The following is a 26225-nucleotide window of genomic DNA, read 5'->3' on the forward strand; positions in this document are numbered from 1 at the left end:
AGTGACAGTGAGTACTTCACTTCACAATGTACAAATAATGCTATGAATGTGACCCACGTCGCTGGATCAGTTGACTGAGAGAGGAGCATTCAGGACAGATTATCAACATCCTACAAGGAGTCAAGGACCATCTCATCAGAGATTCTTTAAGTATAGAGATATGCCAACATAATAGGTTGCTATGGGCACCTAACATGGCCAGGTTCCGGTCTGCCTAAAGGGACGTCTCATAATACTCCTAGCATTGAATAGAACAGTCCTTAGGTCTGCCTAGGCCTGCCTAAAGGGGGATTTCCCCCCTCCCCCTTGCAATAATAGAACCCGGAAACAATGGGCCAATGGAACCTCTCTCTCTCTACTCTCTCTGATCTCATGGCTCTGTTCATCTCTCATGCACACACCTCATGCAATAGCCACCATTACATTACACTTAGCTGATGCTTTAATCCAAAACGATCTACAGGGTATTGGTTTCAGTCTTAGGTGCCTTGCTCAATGGCTCATGGCTTCAGCCATGGATTGAGGTGTAGGTAGACAGAGGTAAGGTCGGGATTCAAACCTGCACCCCTCTGATCTGAAGACCACCTCCCTAACCATTAGGCTCTGACTGCCACCACCCAGTGCTTAATTTGTCAAGTGGGAGGTCCCGGAGCACAGAGGATGGGTGGCTCCCCCAGGAGGGGGGGGTCTGTGATGTCTTTCCCTGAGGTTCCATCCAAGGTTCTGGAGCTCTCATCTGAGGTTCCGGAGCTAGCTCCCCCTCAAATTAAGCACTCCCACCACCTCACCTGAGAAAATGCAGTAGGATGTGAAATGTCTTTGACCTCCTGCTTGAGGAGTCTGTTCTGACAGCCTTTCCTGTGCAGAGCTGAGGTCGTCAACCCCAGTTTCAGAATGTACAAACCACCAGAGAATCTGTATGAGAAGGGTCAGTGACCAAAGTTGTCCGGGTGGTACTGCAGATATGTGTATTTCTGTATGATGTAGAATAGTCTGACTTGTATTTGTTTTAAGTGGTGGCTCTGGTATCCTGCAGCTGCATGTTGCTTATGAATGTTCGCTGATGACCTTTTTACTCCCATGTAGTGAGATAGTGTTTTATGACCATGTCTGTCAAACGTTGTATGGTTCTGCTCTGTTGAGGTTTTCATTACAATAAATCTACGTACCAAATGCTGAACAGTTTTTTTCCCCCTAGAGTGTATACCACTGTAGAAAAATCAGTTGATTTTCTGTAGTCTTTCATAAATCAATTCAAATGCTCCTGAAGTCACCAACGCAACCATTGTCTTTACCATCAGATTAGGCTAAGGCAATAAGAGTACAAGAGCCAGAGTCATAACGGGCAACTTGAGTTTAAGTAGTGGTTACTTCTTGCTGCAAACCAGAGTTGATCAGAACACCAAAAGAGCCCCACACAGCTTGTATGCCCATGGCAACCCGGGTTTGAGCCCAGCCTGGGTGCCAGCCCTGCCCCATCCCTCTCTCTCCCACTTTGTCATACTCTATACCGTTTTAACAATTAAGACACAAAAGCCCTAAAAAAAAATCATGACAATTCCACTTTCTTTTTTTGTTGATTTTTAATTATTATTTGAGTAACAAAATGTGAAGTGCCCAGAGTTTAACCCCTCCCCAAGGAGCTGCCAGCCAGCCTGCACCTCTAGCGGTCCTATTTACACCACGGACACACAGACACCAGACGCGCGCCGCCTCCATCCTGGACCTCTACGATGCCGATCAGCAGAGGCGGACGTCCCAGCTGTGGAGACTAGAGGAAACGTCCTGCCATGCATTACATTACATTACATTAGTTACTCCCTGCACCCTGCTCCAGCTGATCCCACTTAACTCCTCTCTTCAGCTGAATAGATCAGATCAGCTAGTCAATGAAATCAGCTGAGAGGAATGCAGGCAGGCAGAATATCTGGTGGGACCTTTTGGTCTCCGTAAGCCAATTTGTCCACCTCTGCTGACCGTATCGCGTTGTCTCGTCTCGTCTCGTCTCGGGCTGGTGTCCTCAGTCCACTTCAGTCGGCTTTGACAATACAGGAGGGCGTCTCTAGGCCTCCCACCATTTTGCTTTTTTTAAAAGTTTAAATATTTAAAATATTTACAGTCAAAAGCCATCCCAAAAATTCCAAACTCCGACATATTCCTGCTTCTGCTGCTTGTTATTTTATGCGATGTGAGGTCGAATGTAAACCTGTTTTTTTTTGTTTTTTTTTAGTAGCGGAGAGGAGGCTGGAACAGAGTAGTTGATGGTCTTCTTTAAAAATAAAATTAAAAAACAAAAATTATCATCACTGTGGTAAATTCCCATCAAAGGAATGTCCACCCAGTCATTTTGTACACAATTGCTACACTGGAACCCCAAAATGTATTGTACATGGTTGCTAGTACTCCATTTGCCTTGCCTTTATTGAAGCCACAATCTCTGTTCGATGGAAGAGAGAGAGAAAAAAAAAGTAAATCCACTTTGATGGTCGTTTCTTTGTTCTTCAAAAACATCCTGATTTTTTCCATGTATTTACTTAAAAAAAGGAACAATAAAATAACACCACCAATAAATACAAATACAGCAGAAAAAAAATGATCAGATAAGACTGTACATCATTTGGAGACGGCGCTCCGTACGGTATTGGCGCTCCACACGGGCTCTTCCTGAGCACCTCAGAGAAACAATCCGGGATTGGGTCCGGGATCGGGATTACAATTGGGACTGGGATTGAGATTAGGGATTAGGGAACGAAGGGGAATGACGAGGGAAAAAAAAGGTGTGTATGACAATGGGAGGGGGGGGGGGGGGGTGGGGGGGGGGCAGGAGAGACGAGATAAAGTTCCACAAGAGATGAGACGTTGCATTTCCAGGAACACCCAGCCCTGAAAACTTGTTGCGCGCCATCATCCTGCTGACGAGGAGGGTGTGGTGGGGTGGGGTGGGGTGTGCCCATGAGAGTGTGGCACGCAAGAAATTGGGTCAAGATCCTGGGAAAATCAAGGAGGGATGGCAGGGGAAGGAAGGCAGACAAGGCAGCTGTGTGATATGTCCGTCTGTCCGGCGAGGGGGGGTGGAGATGAGGAGGAGGAAGATCAGACGGAGGTGATGACGATCATGAGGTGTTGGGGACAGATGCTGGAGATGCGGCTCAGGAGGTCGGGGGCCAGACGAGACAGGTGGCTCTCCGAGAACTCACACGGCGGGAAGATCTGCAGCACGTACGCCGGCTGAGGACACAACACAAGGAGAGGAGAAGAAGAGAGAAGTGTTAATTGTGGAGATGTGTTGTGAGAAGTAGCCTGATTATCATCGACTCACACGGCGGGAAGATCTGCAGCACGTACGCCGGCTGAGGACACAACACAAGGAGAGGAGAAGAAGAGAGGAGAAGTGTTAATTGTGGAGATTTGTTGTGAGAAGTAGCCTGATTATCATCGACTTTCAAATCTCTTGCTGTGATCAAGAGCATAACAATTGACTTTTCCCAAACGGCATGGTTGACCCACCTCCCTTGGTTTGCTACTGGTGGTTTGCTACTGGTTGTTTGCTTCTTGACAAAGGGGGAGGAGTTCCCGATTTTTCGGGAGATCAGAAACGATATTTACATTGCTCTTGGCCTGACTAGAAGCAGTGTCGAAGGTGTTGCGTCACTAGGAGGGCATGGCCTGGCTAGTGAGAAGTGGAGTGTTGTGGCACATCATGCTTTGGACAAAATGCCTGTTCCAATCTGGCCTGGGTCATTTCCCAACCCCATAACCCATCTCCCTCTACCACTTATCTCCTCTCTCTTCACTGTACTCTCAAATACACGCACAATAACCCCAATATCTATTATTAAAAAAAGAGACGTGTTAATCGTCACCATCTATGACGTTTAACTGCCATGTAGCAGCCTAACCAATGGCCCATAACCTTGACTCTTGATCTTGAAGTCTGTCGTTATTAAAAGTAGTGAAGTGGAAACAAGCATGGAAACGAGCATGATTTGGCTTGATTATGTCCTCTTTTGAAAGTCGCTTTGGTTATAAAGCGTCTGCCAAATGCAATGTAATGTAATGTAAACAAGATTCATCAAGCCCATATACTTTTCCTGGATCCATGTGATTTGAGGATAACACAGCTTTAGGGGACCTTCAGTTAGGAGACCTTTGGAGACCTCAGGTTGAGGATAAATGGAGCTCCCTTAGCACTGCAGATGGCGGTAGCGCACATCTTAGGCAAGCAGTCACTAAATGTCTCAGAAATAGAGGACGGGGACAACGCCCTCTTGGAAACCGAACTGGATACTCTACTAGAAGAGGTTTGGTGGAAACGAGCATGTAACACCTTAATAAGCAGTGTGTCTGTGTGTTTGTCTGAGTGGTGACTTGTTTCACTTTCACACACACAAAAGTGCTGGTGAGACGTTGGTGGGAATAAAACATAACAGATGAAAAATAAGACTGGATCTAAGCACTGTATATACATATGACGAGGGCTCTAAACTAACACCAGCCAACTAGTACAATGCTGGTGAAATTTCAATTTGGTCGGTTGGAATGACCAACTTATTAGCAGCGTTCACCCATTAGTAAGTATGTGTTTGGCTAGCAAGATTAACATCTTCTTGCCATTTTGGCTGGTGGTGAAAAAAGTTAATGGAACCTCTCTCTCAATGGAACCTCTCTCTCTCTACTCTCTCTGATATGCGGGGAGAGCGGATTCAAGTTCACCCCTGACCTGAATCGGAATGCATGTTCATCTGGCATTCATGGCGTTTAATATTTAAAACCCGTTACAATAGAAACCGGAGAAACGAAAAAGCCGGCACTAACACACAAGAAATGTTTCAGGTAGGGAGCTTTGGTCTTGTAACAAGTTAACGACTTTATAATAGTACAATACCCACAAATTGATAGTATACATCTCCATATAGCTGATATAATAGCTGACATATAGAGACAATTAATAAAGACCAACACACCTTAAAAAAAAAAAAAAAAACACTTGATGACAAAATGGAGAATGCTTATTTTTCAAAACGAGATGAGTTTCATGGGATCTGACAGCTGAGACAAATAGTGTGAATGCTAATGGTTTCCACATGGATTGACACCGGCTATAGTCACACCTGCATGTGACGGGACATGTTTGGGACATAAATGACAGGTGACTGACTACCTACTGACTGACCAGTGACGTACCTGGTAAGAAGAATCAAGGTTGGGTACATTAAATGATAATGTGACATACTTGGTAAGAGTGGGATGGGGGTTGGGGACCTTCATGACATAGTGGTGTCGTCCCAGGTTAGGGACATTGATGATAATATCCTAATAAGCTGTGTGAGCATGTTGTGCGAGTATGTTGTGCGTGTCACACCTGGTTGGACCCGGGGTTGGGCATGTCGATAATATCCAAATAAGGTGTGTGTGTGTGTGTGTGTGTCATACCTGGTTGGATCCGGGGTTGGGGACATTGATGATGCCGGCGGCCAGCTTGGCTTGCAGGTAGCTAATGAAGGCCTGCCGCAGCATCTGGGTCTGGCTGCGCACATCGTCCTGGTCGCGGCCGCACGGCATCGCCAGCAGCAGGCAGAACTCAGTGTCTCCCTGCGCACGAGGAGACGAGGAGATGGGAAGGGGAAAAATAAAATAAATGGGCTGAATGACAGACTGTGACTGGGAGCAGGCTTCACTCTTATTCAGATTGATTCTGAGCCTGCTGGCCCAAGTGCTCAACTCATTTTTAATTTTTTTTTTTTTTTTTACACAAATGCGTTTTGGTGTCTGCCTTCGTTAGTGTGCACACGAAAGAGGGCACATTGAAAAATTTGTTAAAGTTGATTATACAGTATGGTAACAAAAAAACATTTCTGCTGTCTGTCCTCTCTGGTATGTTGTTACCACATATGATTTCTGTATGAGCTCCGTTCAATTTCACTAATAAGCTAAAACATCCTGATGATTAAAGGTCACTTATATTTATAGCAGGGCTATAATATAAATAAACACTGCCAAGCCTAAATTGACAGATGAAAACGTTAATCTCACTTGCGAAATACACTCACTACCAGTCAATGTGGATAAAAAGATTTTTTTTGCAAGTAAGGGATGAAGGAGGAGTTTTACCGTCATCCTTCTGGCCACGCTCTCTAGCTGTGAAGCCTCTAGTCTCATCCTCTGGACAATCCTGAGCATGGCGCCCCCCTCAGGTAGTGGTAGGGATCGCACGGCCAGAGCCTTGTTTCCATACACGAAATGTAGCTGGACTGCAGCGGTGTCATTCTTTAGTGCAAGCAATCCTTGCCAGATGATGGGGTATTTCTGTAGAGGAAAGAAAAAAACAAAACAAAAAAACATTGAATATGCATACAGCCTGCATTCGCAATATTTTAAGGTACTTTATGTTTAAAGATGGCCTCTCAACGTCATTTAATTAATATTGCTGTGTTCCCAATTGTTATTGAATGTGTTACGCGTTGGTCCTGTTTTAAAAAACGTTCTGGTTGCTTTGTTTCAAGACGTTTTTGCAAGCTGGCAAGGTGGCTTGTGGAGAAACGAGAGAGTGTTCCGTGTTTCTCGTGGAAATGCGTCTCTGATTGGCTCACTCCTCCTGCTCTCGAAGAAACGCGTCTCTGATTGGCTCAGTCCTCCAGTTCTTGGAGAGAATGTAATGGGAAACAGAGTCGCCACTTCCCCGGGTGGTACTGCACTATAGGGGCGCCAACGGAGGCGCGCAGGCTCCATTCAGGGCTGTGCTCTTTCGACAGCGACCCCTAGGCGAGCTGCAGGCACGGAGCAACCAGAGTGAGCTGGCTTTATGTATGAGGCTTTGTGCTGTGTGTGTACCTGAGAGTAGCAACCAGCTGATAGCTAAGCTAAGCTATGTTTCGGGCCACCAGACGTTGCTTGTTTTGAAAACAAGCAGAAAAAAATTACACGACATGTTTTTAGATAAATGGGTCGATATAAACCTTTGTGGGCAACGCCTTCTTTCGACGTGACGAAACACAGAAAGGCTTTCGTGATTCGCTCGTTTCTCTGCATTATTTATGTAAATTGGGAAACACCGGGAAACACAGCCAGGAGAGTTGACGCACCGCTATGAGAGCCTTGCAAGTGAGTTTAACTTGGGGTGACCGTCCGATCTTCGAAAGGAGTGAGTAAAACTGAGTTTTATCGGAAGTTGGCCTTTAAGGTAGAGTATGAACGATTGTGGCCAGAGTAGGTATTGCAACCATGCTGCCAGTTCCCAAATTTGATCTTTTCATGAATACTTACAAGAAAATAAACCTACATTCACATACTTTTAAAAGGTACTAAATGCTGTATGGTGCATGAATGTTGCATGTCTTACCGTTAATAGTTGCACCATGTTAACAGACTGGTTTTCCACCGGTTCCACTTTACCCTCAGCTGATGTTTGGGGATGCTCTGGGTCTTGATGAGCCTATAAATAAAAAATAAAAAAAAACAATAAAATGCAATTAAAAAGTATACTTTGATTTTGGTTCCATCACAGAAATTAGTCTGCATATAGAAATTAAACCACCGACAGGTTTTTTTTAATTACCTGTGAAGGTGCAATATGTGGAGCCTGGCTTATGTTCAGTGGAGAGCTGTCAGAAAACTGGGAAGGCACCCCTCTGATGTTGGTGTACACCGCCTGGTACTCCTGGAACGCTGGGCTCGCTCCTGACGCCAGAATGGGGATGCGCTGAGGCGATGCGATGGCAGTCATGGCTCCACGAATGCCGATGATTCCCTCTTTCCCGGCGGGCGAGGCCGGCCTGTTGACGTCCGGCTTCAGGGCCTCTTTCTCGGGCAGGGCCTTGGCTATCAGATGCCCTCTGGGTGACAGGGAGGCAGTCATGCCGGTCGAGCTGGAGGACGAGGGCACGGGTTCAGGACCGCCGTGGTGCATCTCAGCAGCAGGCCGCTCACCCTGCTGATGGTGCATCAGGACGCGCATGTCCCTTTGCTGGAGGTTATAGCGGTCCAGCGGACCAGGCGGCAGGCCATGTGATGGCAAGGGACCACGGTATTCCTGCGGAAAGGCCTCAGGCTTCATGGGAGGTTGGGCGCCTGGCCTTCCCAGGCCTTGGTATCGCCTCGCCTCCTCCTCGTTGGCCTCGTGTGGCCTGGTGTTGGCAGGGTTAACCTTCAGGACCATGTCCCTGCTGCCCACTGGCTGAGGAGACGTCGGGCATGGCTGCGGAGCGCCTGACCACGGAGATGCCTGCAATGCATCTGCAGAATGCATGCCATAATTCATCATGGCCAGTGGCGGCGTGTTCACACGAACATCGCCTTGAGACAAGTGCCCAATTGGAATGGTCTGGCTGACGCCGCGGTGCGGCGACATTCGGCCAATGTTGCCATGGGTGCTGTGAGGAGGCATGATGACCGACTGCTCTGAGTGATGGACGTTTGGGACGTATTGCGACATGGCGGCGGGCAGCCCAGAGGGTAGAACCACAGGCATCGCTTTTGGGGACGAGGAACCAATTGGAGAAGACACTTTGGTAAAGGGAGAGTGGGGGTGGCAAGTTTTCCGAGGAGAACGGGGCTCTTTAATACCAGTGAGGTGGGCAGGGGCCCCTCTATCCGACGGAGCGTTGGGCATGAACCCAACTGCATTGCCCGCCGCTGAAGGAAGGTGAGGGCTTATCGCCGGACTGATGGCGGATGCCCAGGAGGGTTTAGCTCCATCGCTCATGGGCTCTGCTCCTTCTTTCTTTGGATGCTTCAGTAGCATGGCGAAGTCTGCAGAGTGATGATAGCCCATCACCCCCGGATTGGCGCCTGGCTGCTGCAGCCTCTTCACGACTCCACTCTGACCGCCCGCTTGGTACGTCTCCATCTTGTCCAGAGAGTTGTCTTGTTTAGCTGAAAGACCAGGCTGCGTTTTGATGGGATGGCCGTGGTCTGCCGGGACGAGAGGGCATTTGGCACTGGGTGCCTGGGCGTAGTGATCTGGCTTCATCTGAGGCATGGACACCAGCTGTTGGGACTCCATGTCAGCAGGACTCGCTGGAGGGATCTGGCTGATTTTCGCACTGATCCTCTGTGGTCCTTCCATCTTCTGGCCAGAGTGACTGAGCACCACCACACCCTCTGACGTATTAATCCTTAGGCCAGGACTGGGACCGGTGTTCAGGGTTGCACTTTCAACCACAAAACGTCCTGCATTTCCCCCATCCTCACCAACAGCTGCCCCATGGTAAGTGCTACTCTCTTCTGCGCTGGGGGGAAACATTTGTTTGGGAAGTTGTTTTTCTGCGTAAGGATTACTCCTGGGAATATTGGCCTTCTCTTCACCTTCTGGAGTATTACAGATGCGACTTATTACAGAAGTGGCGGTTGAAGCAATGACTGAAATCACCGTCTTCTCGTTAAACATCTGCTTACTCTCGTTAGGTGGGAGGGAACCAGGGGACCGGACAACCGCTTGAGCAGATAGCGGAGCAGGTAAAGACACATGACGATTCTCTGGCACAGGGGTCTTGTTCATGTCTGATGGTGGCTCGCTCTCTCTTGGCAGGTGTGGAGGCATGTTAGCAGGTGCAATGGCACAAGTGCTTGTGATGTTTTTAGGCTTCATCAGGATTTTGCGCAGATCACTGTTACCAGGGTCAGGATCATGGGTTTCAGGGCCTGGACCAGGGGCAGGAGACACCTGAGCTGGGGGTACAAGCGGGAGAGGAGGGTTCCTGGACTGGTTGAATCGATCTGTTGGGGAGAGAGGAAGCCTACTGCTATGTGAAGTTTTCAGGCATAGGGAAGTTGGCGACAGAGGTGTGCACTCGTAGGGCTGTTGAGTGGGTTTGAGAATATTAGGGCTCTTGTTCACCAGCCCTGCTGATCTTCCATGTGTGGGTTCATCATTGAGCGCTCCCTCTGAAACACTGTTGTCTGTAGGATGGGACATGTTAGATTTAGGGGGTGGGGTAATGACTATGGGTGCCACAGGTGGACTCTCTGTAATGGCAGGTGTCTCTATGGCCATTGGTTCAGGTGTGTTAGTTTGAGAGTTGTCAGGTTCAGGTACACTGTCTTTCATCTCTTTCCGATTGGCAGCAGCCTTTTGTGCTTTTGTTTTCTTCGGTGTTTTAGCTCTGCCCTTAGCTCCCTTCCTTGGCGTGATCGGGGTACTGATCTCCTCCTGAACAGGAGCACTGCTGGAACTGAGTTCTGTCGTCTTGGAATCTGTTGTAAATGGCTGAACAGCTGGTTCAGACATTGTAGCAACACTGACAGCCGGCTCTTGTGGTTGTTGTGGCAAAGGGCATGGTAGGCCTTCTGATGTGATTGAATCAATGGCAGCAGCAAGCTCATTTTCGCTGGCAGGATTCGCAGGCTTCTTCGTGGGGGGCTCTGGTTCTGCTGCGGGGGGAACCACCGGACTGGGAACCACCGGACTGGGCACCACCGGACTGGGCCCCTCTTTTCTGGGACTTTTGATTGGTGGGGGGTTAGAACCTTCAGTCAGTTTAGCAATGTTCTCCACTGCTTGTTCAAGTTCAAATTCTCGAGCAAAGACATTTTCAGCCGAGTCGGGCATTATTGTGTCCGATTCCTCCTCCATATCGCCTTCTACAAGTTCTTTGTCTTGGGGGCTTTCCATGGCTTGATCTTTGGGAGAGAGCTCGGATTTTTTGTTCATAATGACCTCGGTCATATCCAGCCGGATCCTTAGATTTTTAAGAACTAGAGACTTGTCTTCAGCTGGCAACTTGGTATTTCGAACCAATCTTGTTGCTTTAGACCTCCCACTCTTTCCAGCTTGAGGAACTTCTTCAACAGCTGGAGCCTCAGTGGGCGTGTCCATTACAAGATCATCGTGTTCTTTCTGTTGCTCTTCCATGGTCTGCTTTTCATCCTCTCTGCTCTCATCCTTTCCTTTTTCTACACCAGAAACAGAATCACTTGCAGGTTCAGAATCTGTCATTTCGATATCTTCTGGGAGATCCTCTTGCTGAGGATCAGGGTCAGGATATTTGTCTACTTTTTTCACAGACGTGCTAGATAATGGTGTTGGACATGGCTGGGATCTTTGTGAAGCGGGTGAGTGTTGCTTTCCTTTAGGTTTCAAGACGGGTTCATTGCTACCCATGGTCTCTATGCTCTCCATCTCTTTTGTCTCTGCAACTTTCAACTTCTGAGCTGATGCATCCTCTCCCTGGCGACGGTTCTTGGGTGGCCGACCTCTCGGTTTGCTTGAGGTTTGCTGTGTTTGTGCGTCTTGCTCTGGCGGTTGTGGAGGGGCTACTTCCTTGTCCACTCCTCTTCTTCTTGCTGAGCGTTGTGGCTCTACCTCTTTACCAGTTTGTAGAGTAGACTCATCTTCCACAGGGGTGGCATATACCGACTTCACATTTCTCCTCCTCCGCCTTTGTTCAGTAACCTGCTCTGTCTCAGGACCCTGAATTGGAGATTTCTGCTTTGATTCAGCAGCTGTTTTTGGTATCTCTCCTCGTGGGGAAGAACCACGTTTCGATGTACGCTCACTCTTACGGGTAGCCTGTTTATCAGGCGTAGATGGTGATGGCAAAGGGGCTACGGGTGTTGTCGGGGAGGCTTTAGTCTTCTTAGTTTTAGATTTTTGTGGTGGAGACACTGGCTCCTCTACAGGGGAAGGAACATAACTCTGGTCAACATCTGGTTTAACTGAGGGTTCTTCATCAACGGGACTAGGTTCATTTTTCAAGATGTCCATGTCTTCCACCGGAGCAGGTGAGACAGACCTAGGGGTATTCAAAACCTCAGCTTCAGGCTTGATTTCTGGCAGGCCAGACTCTTCCATTTCACTAGGCTTGAGTTCAACACTGGATGACAGGTCCTCACTGGTATCTTTCTCAGTGTTGACACTAGGTTCCATTTGTTCCTGGCTCACTGATTCTTTGAACTCACTCGCTTGATATTCAGGAAGCACAGGGCTGACTGAGTTTGGGCGTTCCTCAGGCACCGGTTGTGGTGGTAGCGATGGTGGGGGAGTCTCGTCATGCTGAAGTGGTAGCGGTGGTGGAGGAGTCTTTTCACGTTCCCGTTCCTCCTTCATGACCACATCAGATGACTTTGGCGAGTTACTTGGAACAGGTTTCTCCAATGGTGGAGACAACTCTTTAGGGGGTTGAACAAATTTTGGGGGAGGTAGTGGAAGTAGCTGGGTTGGACTGATTGGTTTTATTTCAGGTTCTGGTTTTGTGTCCGGTTCTGGTTTTGTTTCCGGTTCAGGTTTTGTTTCCGGTTCAGGTTTTGTTTCAAGTTCAGGTTTTCTTTCAGGTTCGGGTTCAACAGCATGGGGCACTGGGATAGCTGACTGAGGCTGCTCTTGGGGCTCTTCTTGTGGCTTTTCTGTCCTGCTATCATCTGTGACTTCCCTCTTGATTTCTTGAGGTTCTTTAAAATCTTTATCTTTTTGATGTTGTAACCGTGTTAACTCTAGAAACCTGCTATGAAACAGCACACCTGGTTCAGCATCAGGCTGCCCCTCCAGTGCACTGGGTTGAGTAGACTGGTATCCAACACCTTGTTCAGAGTCCTCGTGCTTTCGTTCAAGATGCTGAAGACGTCTCGAATCTTGTTCAAAAATAGAACTGTGAAGAAACCGTGAGGCAAACAGTTCTCTTCGTTCTTGCTGCTCCTCTGGCTTTGGCTCTGCCTCCTTCCTGTCATCAAGCTTATCCTCAGACTCACTACGAATTTTCTTTTTCTTCATGTACCATGAGGGTGTTGGTCGTGGGGTTGACTCTACCTTCTCAGTGTCTTTGCGACTCCGCAAGCTTGCAAAATGGGAGTCGTAATCCAGGAAAGACCAATTGTCTTCTCTAGAAGACGATAGAGATTTTGCCCTTTCAAGCAGAGCCTTGGTGTCTGGTGTGATGGTCTGATCCAGTGCAAACGAATAGAACTTATTCCTTTCCAGTGAGCTAGTAAACTTTGAGTCTGACAACCTGTCCCCTCTTTGCCTCTCGGGAAAGGACAGAGAGGTAGAGGGCATTGGGGAGTTTGATTTATGCTCCCGATCCTCTTCAGAGTCTGACCTCACCTCCCCCGGTTCTAAGTCATGCCAAAGGCCGTATTCCAGATGCTTGTGCCCAAGTCTTTTTCTTCCTGAGAATCCTACATCAGGTAATAAGTCCTGTTTTAGACGACTCTCCCAACGTTTATGAGGATCATCCATGCCACTGTGCAATTGAGTGCTAAGCTTTGTCATTTGTGTTGGGTGTACTCTTTTTACCATTTCTACGTCTGGGTGTACCGTTTCCTCAGATTTTGGTAGCTCTTTCACATCTTTGACAGTTATGAGATGTGGCATGTCATTCATCTCTTCTTCAATGTGTTGGGAGGGTTGCTGCGGTTTCGGAGAATTAGTATTATTCCACTCTGGATCTTCACTCTTTGGCCGGAAACTTCTGTACACACGTTCTCTCTTACTGCCAACATCCAGCTCAAACATTTCTGGCTTCTTATTCCTGGAAGACGGAGAAGTGTCTGTAACATCCTGAGGTGGCTTCCCGACCTCGTGCACTAGACTACGATGCTCCAGCTCTTCTGCTTCTAAACTTTGAGGACTACCTGTTTTTCCATGTGTATCAGGCTCCGGGATTTGCTGTCGTAGTCTGCGATTTTGTTCCATTTGTTTGCGGTAGCTTTGTGAGAGGTCGATGTCATATTCCTCCCTGCTTTTGTTTTCATGATCAAGAGTCTCGTCGTGTGAGAATCTTCTCGACACTCCAGGAACAGAGAGGTGCTTCCCAGAGTCCTGATCATCAAGATCTGGCGGTTCACCTTGTCGCATCATTGAACCCTGCCCTCTTATTCCAGACATGGAAGAGGAGTCTTGATCATCTTTAACGCCGTAATGAGAAGGCCCTCTGTCCAGTTTTGGCTTCACATGTTCCCTCTTCTGTGTTTCTTTTTCAAGTGCCTTCACATCTTCTGAATCTTTTGGAAGAGCCGAATTTGTTCCGAATTCTGGGGACTGGACTCCCTCGTCCTCCATCCTGCCCCTCTTCTGTCTAATGGTTTTCCCACCAGGGTCAGCGAAGCGTCTTTTACGAGCTGCCAAGCGGTCAGACTCCAACATTAAGTCTTTTGCTTCACCCCCAATGTCAGATTTTAAGTGTTTTTTCAGTCTGCTCTTTCCGTCTCTGTCTGATGCCTCTCCTTTTCCAGCATCCAGTCTATCGCTTTTCTGTGGGGTTTCCAGGCGGGAAATATGCTCAGAGGGTGAGGGCTCGTTGTCACCCTTGTATCGTGACTTTTCAGTACCGTCTCCCTCCAAGATTTTCCCTTTAATTGAACTACCGTCCAAAGAAGCTTCTTTATCAGTCTCCAAGTGAGAGACTGAAGGGGACGGCATTTTGCCTCTCCTCGACTTGCCTCTCTCGCCCTTCTCCTTGTCTCCCTTGTCCTTCCGCCTGCCCCTCCTGCTTCGCTCGCTCCCTCCAACACGTTCCATCTCCAGCAACTCCATTTCTCTTTCGGCACCTTCCGTCTTATAATCCATCGGGGACTTGCCTGGTTTCTCGAACTGTGGCGGAGGAGGGGAAACAGAGCTACAGCTGCCACTTCTCTCAGACGAATGCCTGTACACACGTCGCTCAGCCTCCCTCGTCACTCTGTCTGAGGGTGACGGCGAGGCGCTGGGGCTGATCGGCCGTCTCTGATGTGAGGGGCTCCATCGGCCACGGTCAGCCTCGAAACGCTCCCTCTCCCTCTCCCGCTGGATGTAGGTGTACTTCCGCATATCCTGCTCAAACTGGTCGCGGTACTCTCTGTACTCCCTAGGGTCTTCATGGTAACGGGGATCGTAGTGTTCACTCGGGTAGTGGTCTAGCTCAGAGTAGCGTTCTCTGCTCCTGCCGGGGTAGTCTCGTCGGGGGTCGTCGGCGTAGAGGCCCGGCGTACGCACATTTTCATAATACGCCCGCTCTGCTGGGAATTCATGGTAAGGAGGTCTGCGTTCCTCTCTGTGGAAGAGAAAGACGACAAATTTAGGAGTTAGCAAAAGGAGGCCAAAAAAAAATCAATCACAAAGTACTAAGCATCGGTGTCATTTTCCTAGAAAGTACTTTTTCATGTGGTAAACAGTCCAGGGCGGCAAAAACTTGTCCCAAAGCTTTCAGTCGACTGCACATCCTTTTTGCTGAGAGGACAACCCACTATACTAGTAAAATAAAATTAAAACCAAAGCATTCTCACCTTCTCTCAGTTGGGATTTCATAGAAGTCTCTTATGTCTTGTCCAGACGCTTGCATAGACCGATAGAAGGCCATCTGGCTCTCTTGGCTGGCAAAATCAACCTGTAGGTTCGAATGACATGATCAGAACCACTCATTCAAACAATTATACACGATTTCACTCCAATTTAAGCTCATATTTATCATTCAGTACTATGTCCCATATAGCTTACTTTGATTTTGTTGCCACCAATCTTCCAACCTTTGGTCTCTCTTACTGCTGTCTGGGCAAAGTCTGTGTTGTTGTACAAGACAAGAGCCATTCCTTTCATTCTGTCAAACACCACCTGAAAAACAGAACGTTGACACAATGTGAAACTAGTGCATGTCTGTTAAAATGCAGAAAACGCAATGTACACTACTCCTTTTGGTAAGTATTTTTAAAAAATAAAATAAAATTCTCCTGTTAAATTCAAAACATAGAAAGAGATCAAATTCTCTGCCCATTGTTTCTTAAAGGGACACTGTGTGAGATTTTTAGTTGTTTATTTCCTGAATTCATGCTGCCCATTCACTAATGTTATCTTTTTCATGAATACTTACCACCAGCATCAAATTTTAAGTGTTCATTATGACTGGAAAAATTGCACTTTTCATACATGAAAGGGGGGATCTTCTCCATGACCCGCCATTTTGAAATTTCCAAAAATAGCCATTTTTAGCCACAAAATGACTGTACTTGGACCATACTAGAAAATATGTGTTTAAGACTTAGTAAACTTTCATGTAAAGATCAAATTTGGCAATAGGCAGCCCAGTTTCAATGAGCTGCATAGTTGCAGTACCTTTTTTGACCATTTCCTGCACAGTGTCCCTTTAAATTATCTCAAAGAATGCAAAATCCACTGACCTTGACGACATGCCCATAGCGACAGAAGTGCCTGGTGAGGTACTGCTCCGTAATGTTCGAGGCCAAGCCATCCAGCCAGACGCACGTCGTGGGCATACTCTTCCCAAACCCAAGCTGCACAAAATACAAAAATAAAATTGGAAAAAAATTGAAATGTTCAGGTGAATGATTCGGGTGAAACATCCATTTAGTGACAAATTACAGCTACAGATAAGTATACTGAAATATGCAATATAACAACATCTGATACTAGAGAGGGAGGAGGAGATATAATCAAACCTTTAATCGGTTGGCTCCCAGGTATTCTCCATCCATCTTCTTTATCGCCTTGCAAACACTGGCGATGTCCGAGTATTGCACAAATGCGTACTGAGGAATACCATTGACCCTTTTGATGTCAATGTCCTAAAAGTGGAAAATTGACATTTTAAAATTCAAACTAAAGCTAAATAAGTATTATACACTTTATGACTGCGGGTCAATCACATTTGTTGGTAGTAGCAAATGTCAGGGTGGTGCACCCATAACTAATGCTACTATTGTATGGATTAAGTGGGTTTTTTTTTATAGTGGGTTATCTAAGACGCATATTCCAATAAAGGTTTCTGTAATGGATGTCTTGAATAAGAAGTGTTTACATCAAAATGTAATTAAGTAATTAACCACATAATAAAGAAAATCTGAGAAAAACATACCACTACTTCTCCAAAGCGCTGAAAGACATCAAGCAGCTGCTGGTAGTTTGCGGTCTTCTCCAAATTTCCAATAAAAAGAGTGCGGGTTGCCTTTGGATGAAACTCGTCTATCCTCCCATCCAGTGGCCGAAATTCATTTTCACTCTCCGTCTCTGCAAGAGATGGATCTGGATTTACAAATACGGCAAATGTGAGGGCAAACTCTGGCGGACATGGAGTGGAGTGGGGTTGCTGTATTGATCAACAGCATACCAACTCAACTTACTCAACATGTATTATATAACATCATTGTACGGAAAGTTAAATGCAAACAAATGAACTCCACTACATGCGATTAAATATCTTGTCTGTGGAAAGTTTGGCAAGCTGTAAAGTGCCTCTTTGCATCTTTTTTGACCTATAGTAATGATCTTAAGCCAGCCAGCGAGTCATTAGTTGTCTCTTAAACGCTTAAGCAGTCTGCGGGCAGAAAACCATACTTGGAAAAATTTAGCTTTTGAACCAGTGGAGAAATGGTTGAGAAATAAAACAGTGCATACTAATAATACGCCTTCAACCGTAATAATTAAGAAGGCGAAGGAGATTGATCCTCACCAGGTCCGTTCCACGCTGTGACCTCGATCATCATGCCAAAGAAGAGCTTCCCCTTAGACACGTTCAGCGCCTTCTCCTGGTCCTCCTGCTGCCTGAAGAACACCAGTCCGTATCGCTCCTCCGACGCTCCGTGGATCTGGACGGATGTCACTTTCCCGTACTTCTTAAATTCGTGGAAAAGCCCGTCCTTTAAGCTTGTATCTGAAGACAGAGTCAATAGTCTGTGAATCCTCACATAGTAGAGTGTCCCAAGGCATTAGATAGTCTAAATTAGATACTCTAATCTAATTGAATTAATGTAGACAAACAAAGATACCAAAATAAAAACACAAGAACATGCTGGCAAGCATGTGCAAAAAAGAAGAATGGCTGCATGACAGACAATAATGTGTGAGTAACGCTAATCTGCAATTGAAGACAGTGAAGAAAGTGTCTGTGTCCTCTACCGAGTTTGGATAATGAGGCCTACCTGTGGAGCGCACAGGGAGGTTCTGAACCCGAATCCCAAAACTCCTGCGCGGCTCGTCGTCCATCGACATGCCGGGATGGGCCTGGGGTGCGTGCGTGGCAGCGGACTGCACTGAGCGTGCTCGAGAGCCTCCACTGGAGCTGCTGTTCGAGTCGCTGCTGCCGACCAGAAACACAAGTTACTTCCTGCATTATAAACTACTTTTCCCATGGGATAGTTACTTCCTGCTTGTACATTATTGGTACATTCCCTGTGAGAGATGCAAATTACTTCCTACATTACAAATTACTGGGACATGAGACCAGTTACTTCTTGCTTTATACACTACATTTGCCATGATAAAAGTTACTTCCTTGTGAGGTTGTGAGAACACTTGGTAGCTGCTGGTATATGGAGATTTGAAAACAGAACATAACAAAACCCATACAAAAATCCAGATGGCTTTCCAAAAACATTTATATTAACATTTACAAATACAAACATTGTACCACTCCAGGAACTGTTAGAGTAGCTGCGGAGTACTGTGGATACAGGGAATTGCTTACAGTCCCTGGACCCATATGGGGTTAGATTCCATGCCCAAGGGCACCACGCCAATGGATGAAGCTATAGGGACACTACACACAGTTTCAATTGGTAAGGTTGGTATTCAAACCTGGAACCTTCTGATCCCATTCCCCTCCATTATAACCAATGGGTCAGTAATCAGTAAATATTCTGCACACCGTCTGCACACGAAGAGGGTCTGAACGATGGAAACGTTGTGTGCAATTAAATTGAAAAAAAGTGTACTGGACGGTGAACGGGATATTTACTTAATGGGTATAATTTCACGTGAAATCAGGAACTTTGTGGCCCAACCGACAAGGATTTTAATTAAACTTAGCCTTCCTTTATTAAAGTGGCAAGATAGAACCGCAGAACTGCATTTGCATGAATCTGACACCAATATTAAGGGACAAACAGACTAAGAAAGTTGTAATTAAGAGGGTAGGACACTAGAGGATGACATTTTTCGGGAATTCCTGTGGGTCCCGCAGGATTCCCACGGGATGGGAGTCAAAATTCAAAAATGAACGGGAGCGGGTAGGAGCGGGAATAAAGATGAATGGGAGCGGGCAGGAGCGGGAATAAAAATGAACGAGAGTGGGAATGCTCGCTTATTTTTTCATTAAGAAAAACCTCGTTTTTGAATGAAACAGGAGTGGGATTGATTGTGAGTGGGAGTGGGCAGGATTGGGAAACATTCTTTTCAGGAGTGGACAGGATGGGATTTGTTTCTTTTACTCCAGTCCGGGATGGGACAGGATGGGATTTTTTTACTGGGACCGGGATGGGAAGGGAGTGAAAATCCACTCCCGTATCATGCTCTATAGGACACTAAACTGGAATCTGACTGATTTCACATGAAATTACAAGTATTTTGAAGAACCATTACCTACATCCAATGCACCCGAACAAACAAACTGTGCAAAGGTGTGCAAAAGTGTCCTGTAGTGAACAACTTGACCAGTCACGTAACAAGCACATGCATACCTGCCGCTCCCCGTGCTGCTGGTACTGCTGACTGAGTCTGAGCTTGAAGATCGCGACCGTGACTGCGATCGAGGTCCCCTGCCGGGGGAGACTGGGGCGCGTTTAGGGGAGTGGGCGGCCTTGGAGCTCTGTCCGGAGCTGCGCTGGGTGGGGGAGGGGTGCCGCGACTGGGAGGAGTGCGAGGAGCGGCTACGGCGGTGGTGATGGTAAGTCCGATCCGCCCGCCGCCCCCGGTCATCTCGGTACGGGTCTCCACGCCGCGAGGCGCTGGACGACAGTGCAAAGGGGTCGCCACCACGTATGCGCGACTCGAAGTGGGGCTCAGGGGTGTCAAAGCCGCCCGCTATCGCCCCCGCGGCTGCGCCAGAGCCCACGGGCGAGCTGAACAGGGCACGGTCACGGTAATAGTCTGTGTTGTAGTGCCGCGGCCGCTCGAAGGTTGCACCACGCTCATGGTGGCTGTAGGGGCTGTGGTCGTAACTTCGCTCCCGACTCTCCGAGCTGCTGAAACATACACACACACACGCACAAACACACGCACACACAAAGTGGCAAAGTCAAACATCATCACCTATATCACACAAAATCTATATGATCTCCTTCAGGTTTCGAGGTAAAATCTCCCCCCAAAACAAACAAGGTTCAAGATTTCCACGGCATCCTCCCACCGTCACATAAAACTCCAAGCATGTTCATTCCAACCAGAGGTTAAGAAAAAAAACCTGCATTCTGCGATAATGGTTTTATTACATTTTCATGAAGCACTTGTCACATAACAGCAGTGTGTTGAAATTAATCAAAGCACACAATTGCTGCCCAAAAAAATCAAGACAGCTAAACATGTCCTGGACTGCCTGAAAAAGGCTTTTCAGATGTCAGATTACAGCAATGTCTGTAGGTCATATCTCCAAGACTTCTGCATTCACTGTCTGGCAGTGGCAAGCAGTTGAAATTGTTAAGCTCTCATATTTGTGTCCCTTTCGAAAAAGTACTAAACCTGTAGAGATGCTGTGCTATTGTGTTTTAAAAAATTAAAAAATATATATTTTTAACACTCAAAGTGGATATAACTCCTTATCTACCTAACTGGAAACGTGGTAAGCTGCAATCTCCAACCCTATTACCAATCTCCCTCATTTTACACATCTGCTGGTCTGGTTTGATGAAGACTGAGTCTTCCGTGAGTCTTCAAAACAAAAGACAAAAAACTGAACAAAATGTGAAAAATAAACAAAAAAGATAAACACTTGTGACAGGACACAGGAATGATTTAGACATGCTATTCAGCTACAGGATTCTAGGGTTAGTGGGGTGAGGAGCACAGGTCACACCTGGGTTAGCAGAGTAGGAGGAGAGAGGGGGGGAGAAGCGGAGAAGAGCAGGGGAAGAGAGGTCAAAATTCAGTTTGCAGAGAAGAGAGAAAGAGGAGCGAAAATGAGGGGAGAATGAGGAGAGTAAAGGAAGAGAGGAATGGGAAACAAGAGGAGAGGGAGACAGATGAGTGAAGACAAGGGAGGAAATAAGGGGTTGGATAGGAGAGCAGAGGATAAACAAGCATAAGAAAGGAGCAAGAGATGAGAGCAGAGGATGTGAGTGGAGATGAGTGGTTAGAAGGTAAGAGAGGAGAGGAAAGGAGAGGAGAGTGAAAGGAGTGAAAAACAGGCGGAGGAGGAGAGGAGGTCACAGGAGTAGCAGGAGAGGAGAAGAGAAAGTGGAGAGGAGGGTAGAGGAGCAGAGAGGAGAAGAAGCACGAGACAGAGAGGAGAAGAGAAAAGAAATGAATGGAGAGGGAGAGACCGTGGAGAGGAGAAGAGGGGAGAGAGACCGGAGAGGAGCAGGAGAGGAAAAGAGTGAAGAGGAGTGGAGATGGAGAGAGTGGAGAGGAGCAAGAGGCAGAGACTGGAGGGGAGGAAAGGAATGGAAGGTAAGAGGAAAGAGGGACACATATGTAGATCGCAGGACAATACCAACCTTTTGAGAGCCGTAATTGAACCTACTAATCCAATATACCAATCTAGGTGGGCAATTGTGTGAGGCGAAAAAAAAGTACAAAAAAAATCTCTCAAGACAGGCAGGGAGCAAAAAAAAACTTGATGACTTGATTGGCGGTAGTAAAATCCCTCTTCTCAAAAAAGGTGCGTAATATCCCTCTTCTAAGAAAAAATGAAGCTTGACCGGGATGGCAAGAGTAATATCCACTGAAGTTCACGGTCTGGATACTCCCAACTGGACAATTTCTTCAGCGCTGAGAAGAACCTGGATAAAAATCCTCTCAAAGTTCCAAAAAGAATTTGGAGATGGCCAAAAGTTAAAAAAAAAAAATTAAAAAAAAAAAAAGAGAAGGAAAAACACAACTTCTGCCCAAGTATATCCATTTTTTCTTCTTATGGGAGTAATCCAACCTTTTAGTCCACCGAGTGCTTAGTCCAATTAGTCCGATTAGTCCACTGATGGGTTGGCTTTTTCAGTAATCTTTGAAACAGGGTCATTAAATCAGTTCATTTTCATTACCAGTAATTAAGTCTTAAAACTGTGGTTGAAGTGGTCATAAATCCAGTCTGGTATAACACATCTCCATTAGGGTTGCTTGGAAAAAAAGGAGGGAAAAAATTCCAATCGGATTATTCCTTTTTAAAGGGGTAGATTCCAACTTGGGCAGAAAAGTAATAGTCCATCTTGTGGCAGGGAGACTTGCTTGAGTGTCTATGTCCTAATTCCTCATTAATATCCATCAGTGTTCAATGCAAATGTAGCATGTACGCCTACATCCACACATAGCTGTATTAATCCATCATGTCTTCCCAGTTACATTCCAACGTGAGTTAGGTTAGTCCAGTTTACGGTTCTTCTCAACACGCTCGTCGTCTTCAGTTCAGATGTCTTCATGAACCTCCCGTTGGTAAAAATTGTAAAAAAAATTATAATCCCCAGTTTGATCCCATAATATTTCCCCCCCCAGCCCCTACCCACTCCTTGCAGTCACATAATTCGCGTAATTCTTTAGTTACCGTTCCTACGAGAGTGATGATGAAAGTGTTGGAAGTGTAGACGATGGCGTACTTTCATATTGCTGGTACCGTACATCCATGTCATTCGCAAACTCGAAGTCGAACCGCCTCTAACCGATAGATATAAAATCCAGAGGAGACGTAATACATCCAGACCATCTTCTCGACCGACCGACCGCTCGCAGTTATGAGAAAGTAAACTCCTATAACAATCACATGTGCGATGAGGGAGAATGGATAGAGGAAAAGAAACAAAATTATCCCTAATCTTACAGAGTACCTGAAAAGGAGGAAAAAAACAAAACAAAAAACAAAAAAAAATACTTTTTTTTGGGTTAATCCACCAGGCAGCCCGGCTTGCTTCTTCCTAGACGGCCGAACCTGTCGGATGGGATAGATCCAGTATTGGGGATAAATCCTAGTATCCAGCCCACACAGGGATATATTGGGATATATTCCACCTTGTGTGCCGACCGTATACACATCCAAACTCACCAGGGAATGGCTTTACTTCTCCATTCGAGTATATTATCCAATTTTGAGACGCGTGTTTGTAATGGGCTCACACTTGCAACATCCAGCACATCCAATGAATACATAACCACATCCACACATAAATGATAAAACAAAATGGTCTTAGATAATTCCATGAGTGAAGACGGGTCTCTGTGAGAATGGAAGATAGAATCCCTACAGAATTCCTGTTCTACGTTCAGACCCCACAGAGGGTTGTTCGCCTTCCTCATCCTCCTCTGTTTTCATTACACCCAAATACACACCTCTTTTGATAGTGAGTGGCAAATGGTTTTTGTTTTGATTTTTGTTTGTTAATCAGAACCCCTTTGTGGGCGTCCCTTGCACCTTTGAGAAAGGGAGCAGCCCCCTGTCACCATCATCATCACCATCATCGCCCTCTGGTCCACTTACCCGTCTAGTCTGCGCTCGTACCGGCCCTCCCTGGCGTGGAGGGACACGGGGGCCCCATAAACGGGCCCAACGGCGGCACGTGAGAACCCCGAAACGTCGCGGGCGTGACTGCTAGACGGGGGGTTGTCCTCCAGCCCCCGCACAGCGCTAGGCACGGATCCCGGCTCGTTGTAGTCCGTGCGCAGGTCGCGGTCGCCCATCTTGTTGACGGAGTTGTGGGCCTTCTGGGCACTCTTGATGTCAACAAAGTCCACGAACGCCGCCACGCCCCCCTCCGAGCCGCGCTTGCGCAGCACCTTGACGCTCTCCACCCGGCCATAGCTGGGGAGAAAGACAACAGGTTACATTACATAACATTACACACAGTAGGTACCTTGACACTCTCCCCCTGGCCATAGCTGCGGAAAAGGAGGGAAACACAGCAGGAGACGAGACATTCATTTCCCAATGTTGCGGAAAAGGAGGGAAACACAGCAGGAGACGAGACATACATTTCCCAATGTCAAGTGTTCTATCCTTGGAAGGGCGTGAGACGTCAACCAGTGATTGGATGAACTCTGCAGAGTATCCAATCACTAGGCGCTTCATGCACCATCAAGGCTAGAACACTTGACATTGGGAAATGGTGACAGTCAATAACTCATGTTTTGACATTGCACACACAGTATTTGAAAATAGAACACAATCATTCACATTATTACAGGATAACACAGTAGATAGGACACATTGATCAGTCACATTATGTGTCAACACACAGTAGGAGACACAAGTTTATGGGAGGCAGTCATGGGCCATTCATGTGCTATGGGAATTATGGTTAATACCAAACGCTGACATGGGAAGCACACATGATCACCCCTCTTGTGGTATTATCCACTGGACAACTCGTAAAAAATTGTCAAGAGTTGCCGATACTGGATAATATCTTCTTCCCAGAGCACATGAAAGGCACATCCGACACATGTTTTGGGACAACCTAAAAGTAGTTGATAGCCAGGGTTGGGTTACATTGAGGTTGTATATTTTGAGTACAACATAGGACAAAATGTCCAAACATTTAGGAATAACACACAGGAGATAAGGGTGCACATTTTGTGATGATGTGGGATAACAAATATGGCTGTTTCCCATTCAATATCACTCTAAACAACTAGAGTGATGGTTTCTGATATGGCTCTATGGGCATATGAAGAAAAGTATGTATTTCCAGAGGGTGAAGGAGATTCGAGAAGTCTATTTTACCGACTGGCCATACAAATTAAGAGAAACTTCAGATTCCCAACGCATGCCACTGGGACAAAGTCAACTGAGGTCGGGGTTTTCTAGCTCCTCAATGACCCAGGCATGCCTGGAGAGCACCTAAATTGATACCCGTGTCTGACGTATGCGGCCTGTTGACACTATCGGAGCTGAATATCCTGAAAAGCAAGTCTATCCTGGAGCCATAAAACGGAGAGCTGAACCTTAAAAACCAGGCACTACCTGCAGCTCAATGGGTAGTTCTACAGAATGAGTTTTTGTTAATCTCCTGTGTTCAACAATTCGAGCACAAAGTAACTTCAGGGTATCAGACATTCAAACAGCCAGGTTTGTATCGTACGGAAGCCACGAGTAAACGCCAACTGTCATTTTCCCGTTAAAACGTTATCATTTAAAGTAAATATAAAGTGAAGAACCGTCCAACTATGAAAATCTACAAGGCACCATGATACGCGGTCTGCGCTTATTGGTTGTAAATACAAAGTAACCATGTCTAACTTTTACAATGTAGCAAAGCGCCGTCTTCTTGCAGGGAAACAACTTGGGAGAGGACACACCGAGGTAACGTTACAAGATGGCAAGACGTACGACATTCACGGTGCTGGGGATCAACAGAGCGAGCTCTTTTATCCGATCAGTATTTGGTGGCCCATTCACGCAATAGCTTGCATTGTTTAACAGTCAACAGAATACCGACACCTTTATCTATCCAACTAGTCCGGACAACAAACGTTTGTTTTTCGATGTCTAACCCGCCGGTCCAATACGCTGGGTTTAGCTTGTTATAGCTAGCTAGAAGTAGCCAGTGAAATGGATAGCATGATAAGATGGCCCGCCAGCTAGCTGGCCATTTCTTATCCACACTGGGGTAAAATTAATCGATACTTGATATTTGGTGCTTTAGATAGATCATGTAGTATACACCCCGTGGATGTTTGACAAATTCGTAGAACAATTGCAATTGCCAAGGAAACAGGCATCCCAAAACAAAATAATCAACATCTAGCAATAATGCTAGACTAGAGCTATGGCTAGCTTGTTTAGTTAGCTATAGATAGGTTGTTGGTCTGAAATCAACGTTACATTGCCAGGCTATTAGCCCTAGCACTAATCTTGTGCCACAGAAAGGCACGTCGGGTGCAACATGACCATGATTCAAATTAATTGAAAGCATAAACAGCATATTATTGAATCCAGGAAGTTGTTCGAATCCGATTTTGTGCCCATTATGGGGATAGGAGAGGAGACTCCGTGCTAGCAGGCAATAGCAAATGTGGAGATACAGCGCGGGCTGACTCGGTATACCCTCTTGTGTAACTCACCGTTTAAAATGCTCAACAATTTTCTCCTCTCGAACATGTTCGGGTAAGTTTCCCACCCAAAGGTGTCTGGTTTCCCGAACCATCCTGTCCGTTGTGATTCCCGTCTATACTCATATGCTCTCACGTTTTTTAATCTCCGCCGGTGGGAAGTCCGCCTTGCTAAACAAACGCCTTTCGACTGAGTGAAAAAATGATCCAGGCAGGCCCTGTTGGTGAGTGTGTCTAGCTCAGTGGTCGAGCTCCAATCCTAGCTCTACCGACCGAATGCGTGTGAAACACTCATGATGATGACAGGGTGCGCGCCGCGCGCAGACCAACAGCTTTGACGGCCACT

General features: G+C 46.5%; 1 protein-coding gene across 5 annotated transcripts; it reads right to left on the bottom strand.

Annotated features, from left to right (window-relative positions):
* Window positions 1-2403: 2403 nt before the first annotated feature.
* si:ch1073-335m2.2 (msx2-interacting protein) lies at window positions 2404-26183 on the bottom strand. Of its 5 annotated transcripts, none has more exons than XM_063215027.1 (15): window positions 25892-26183; window positions 23310-23630; window positions 19375-19875; window positions 17839-17996; window positions 17370-17570; window positions 16776-16942; window positions 16360-16485; window positions 16081-16194; window positions 15404-15517; window positions 15193-15293; window positions 7556-14960; window positions 7340-7432; window positions 6112-6306; window positions 5434-5592; window positions 2404-3228 (listed from the first exon to the last, which is right to left on the bottom strand). In XM_063215027.1, exons 1-15 carry the CDS (start codon window positions 25972-25974, stop codon window positions 3094-3096), a joined length of 9873 nt encoding a protein of 3290 aa, XP_063071097.1. In that variant the 5' UTR covers window positions 25975-26183; the 3' UTR covers window positions 2404-3093. The 5 variants fall into 5 exon arrangements, with proteins under 5 accessions (XP_063071097.1, XP_063071099.1, XP_063071096.1 ...); XM_063215029.1 differs by having other exon boundaries at window positions 16776-16927; window positions 17839-17993; window positions 19375-19878; XM_063215026.1 differs by having other exon boundaries at window positions 17839-17993; window positions 19375-19878.
* Between the last annotated feature and the right edge of the window lie 42 nt (window positions 26184-26225).

Source organism: Engraulis encrasicolus, chromosome 14, assembly GCF_034702125.1.
Source record: "Engraulis encrasicolus isolate BLACKSEA-1 chromosome 14, IST_EnEncr_1.0, whole genome shotgun sequence".
Classification (NCBI taxonomy): Eukaryota; Metazoa; Chordata; class Actinopteri; order Clupeiformes; family Engraulidae; genus Engraulis; species Engraulis encrasicolus.

Bases quoted from the DNA above. Each gene is read 5' to 3' on its own strand.
- si:ch1073-335m2.2 (XM_063215025.1), bottom strand. From the start codon at position 25,974: ATGGTTCGGGAAACCAGACACCTTTGGGTGGGAAACTTACCCGAACAT. The intron at 17,997-19,374 runs GTATGCATGTGC...TCTGGTCGGCAG, and splicing joins AGCAGCACGGGGAGCGGCAG to CAGCGACTCGAACAGCAGCT. The intron at 14,961-15,192 runs GTGAGAATGCTT...TCTCTTCCACAG, and splicing joins GAAATCCCAACTGAGAGAAG to AGAGGAACGCAGACCTCCTT.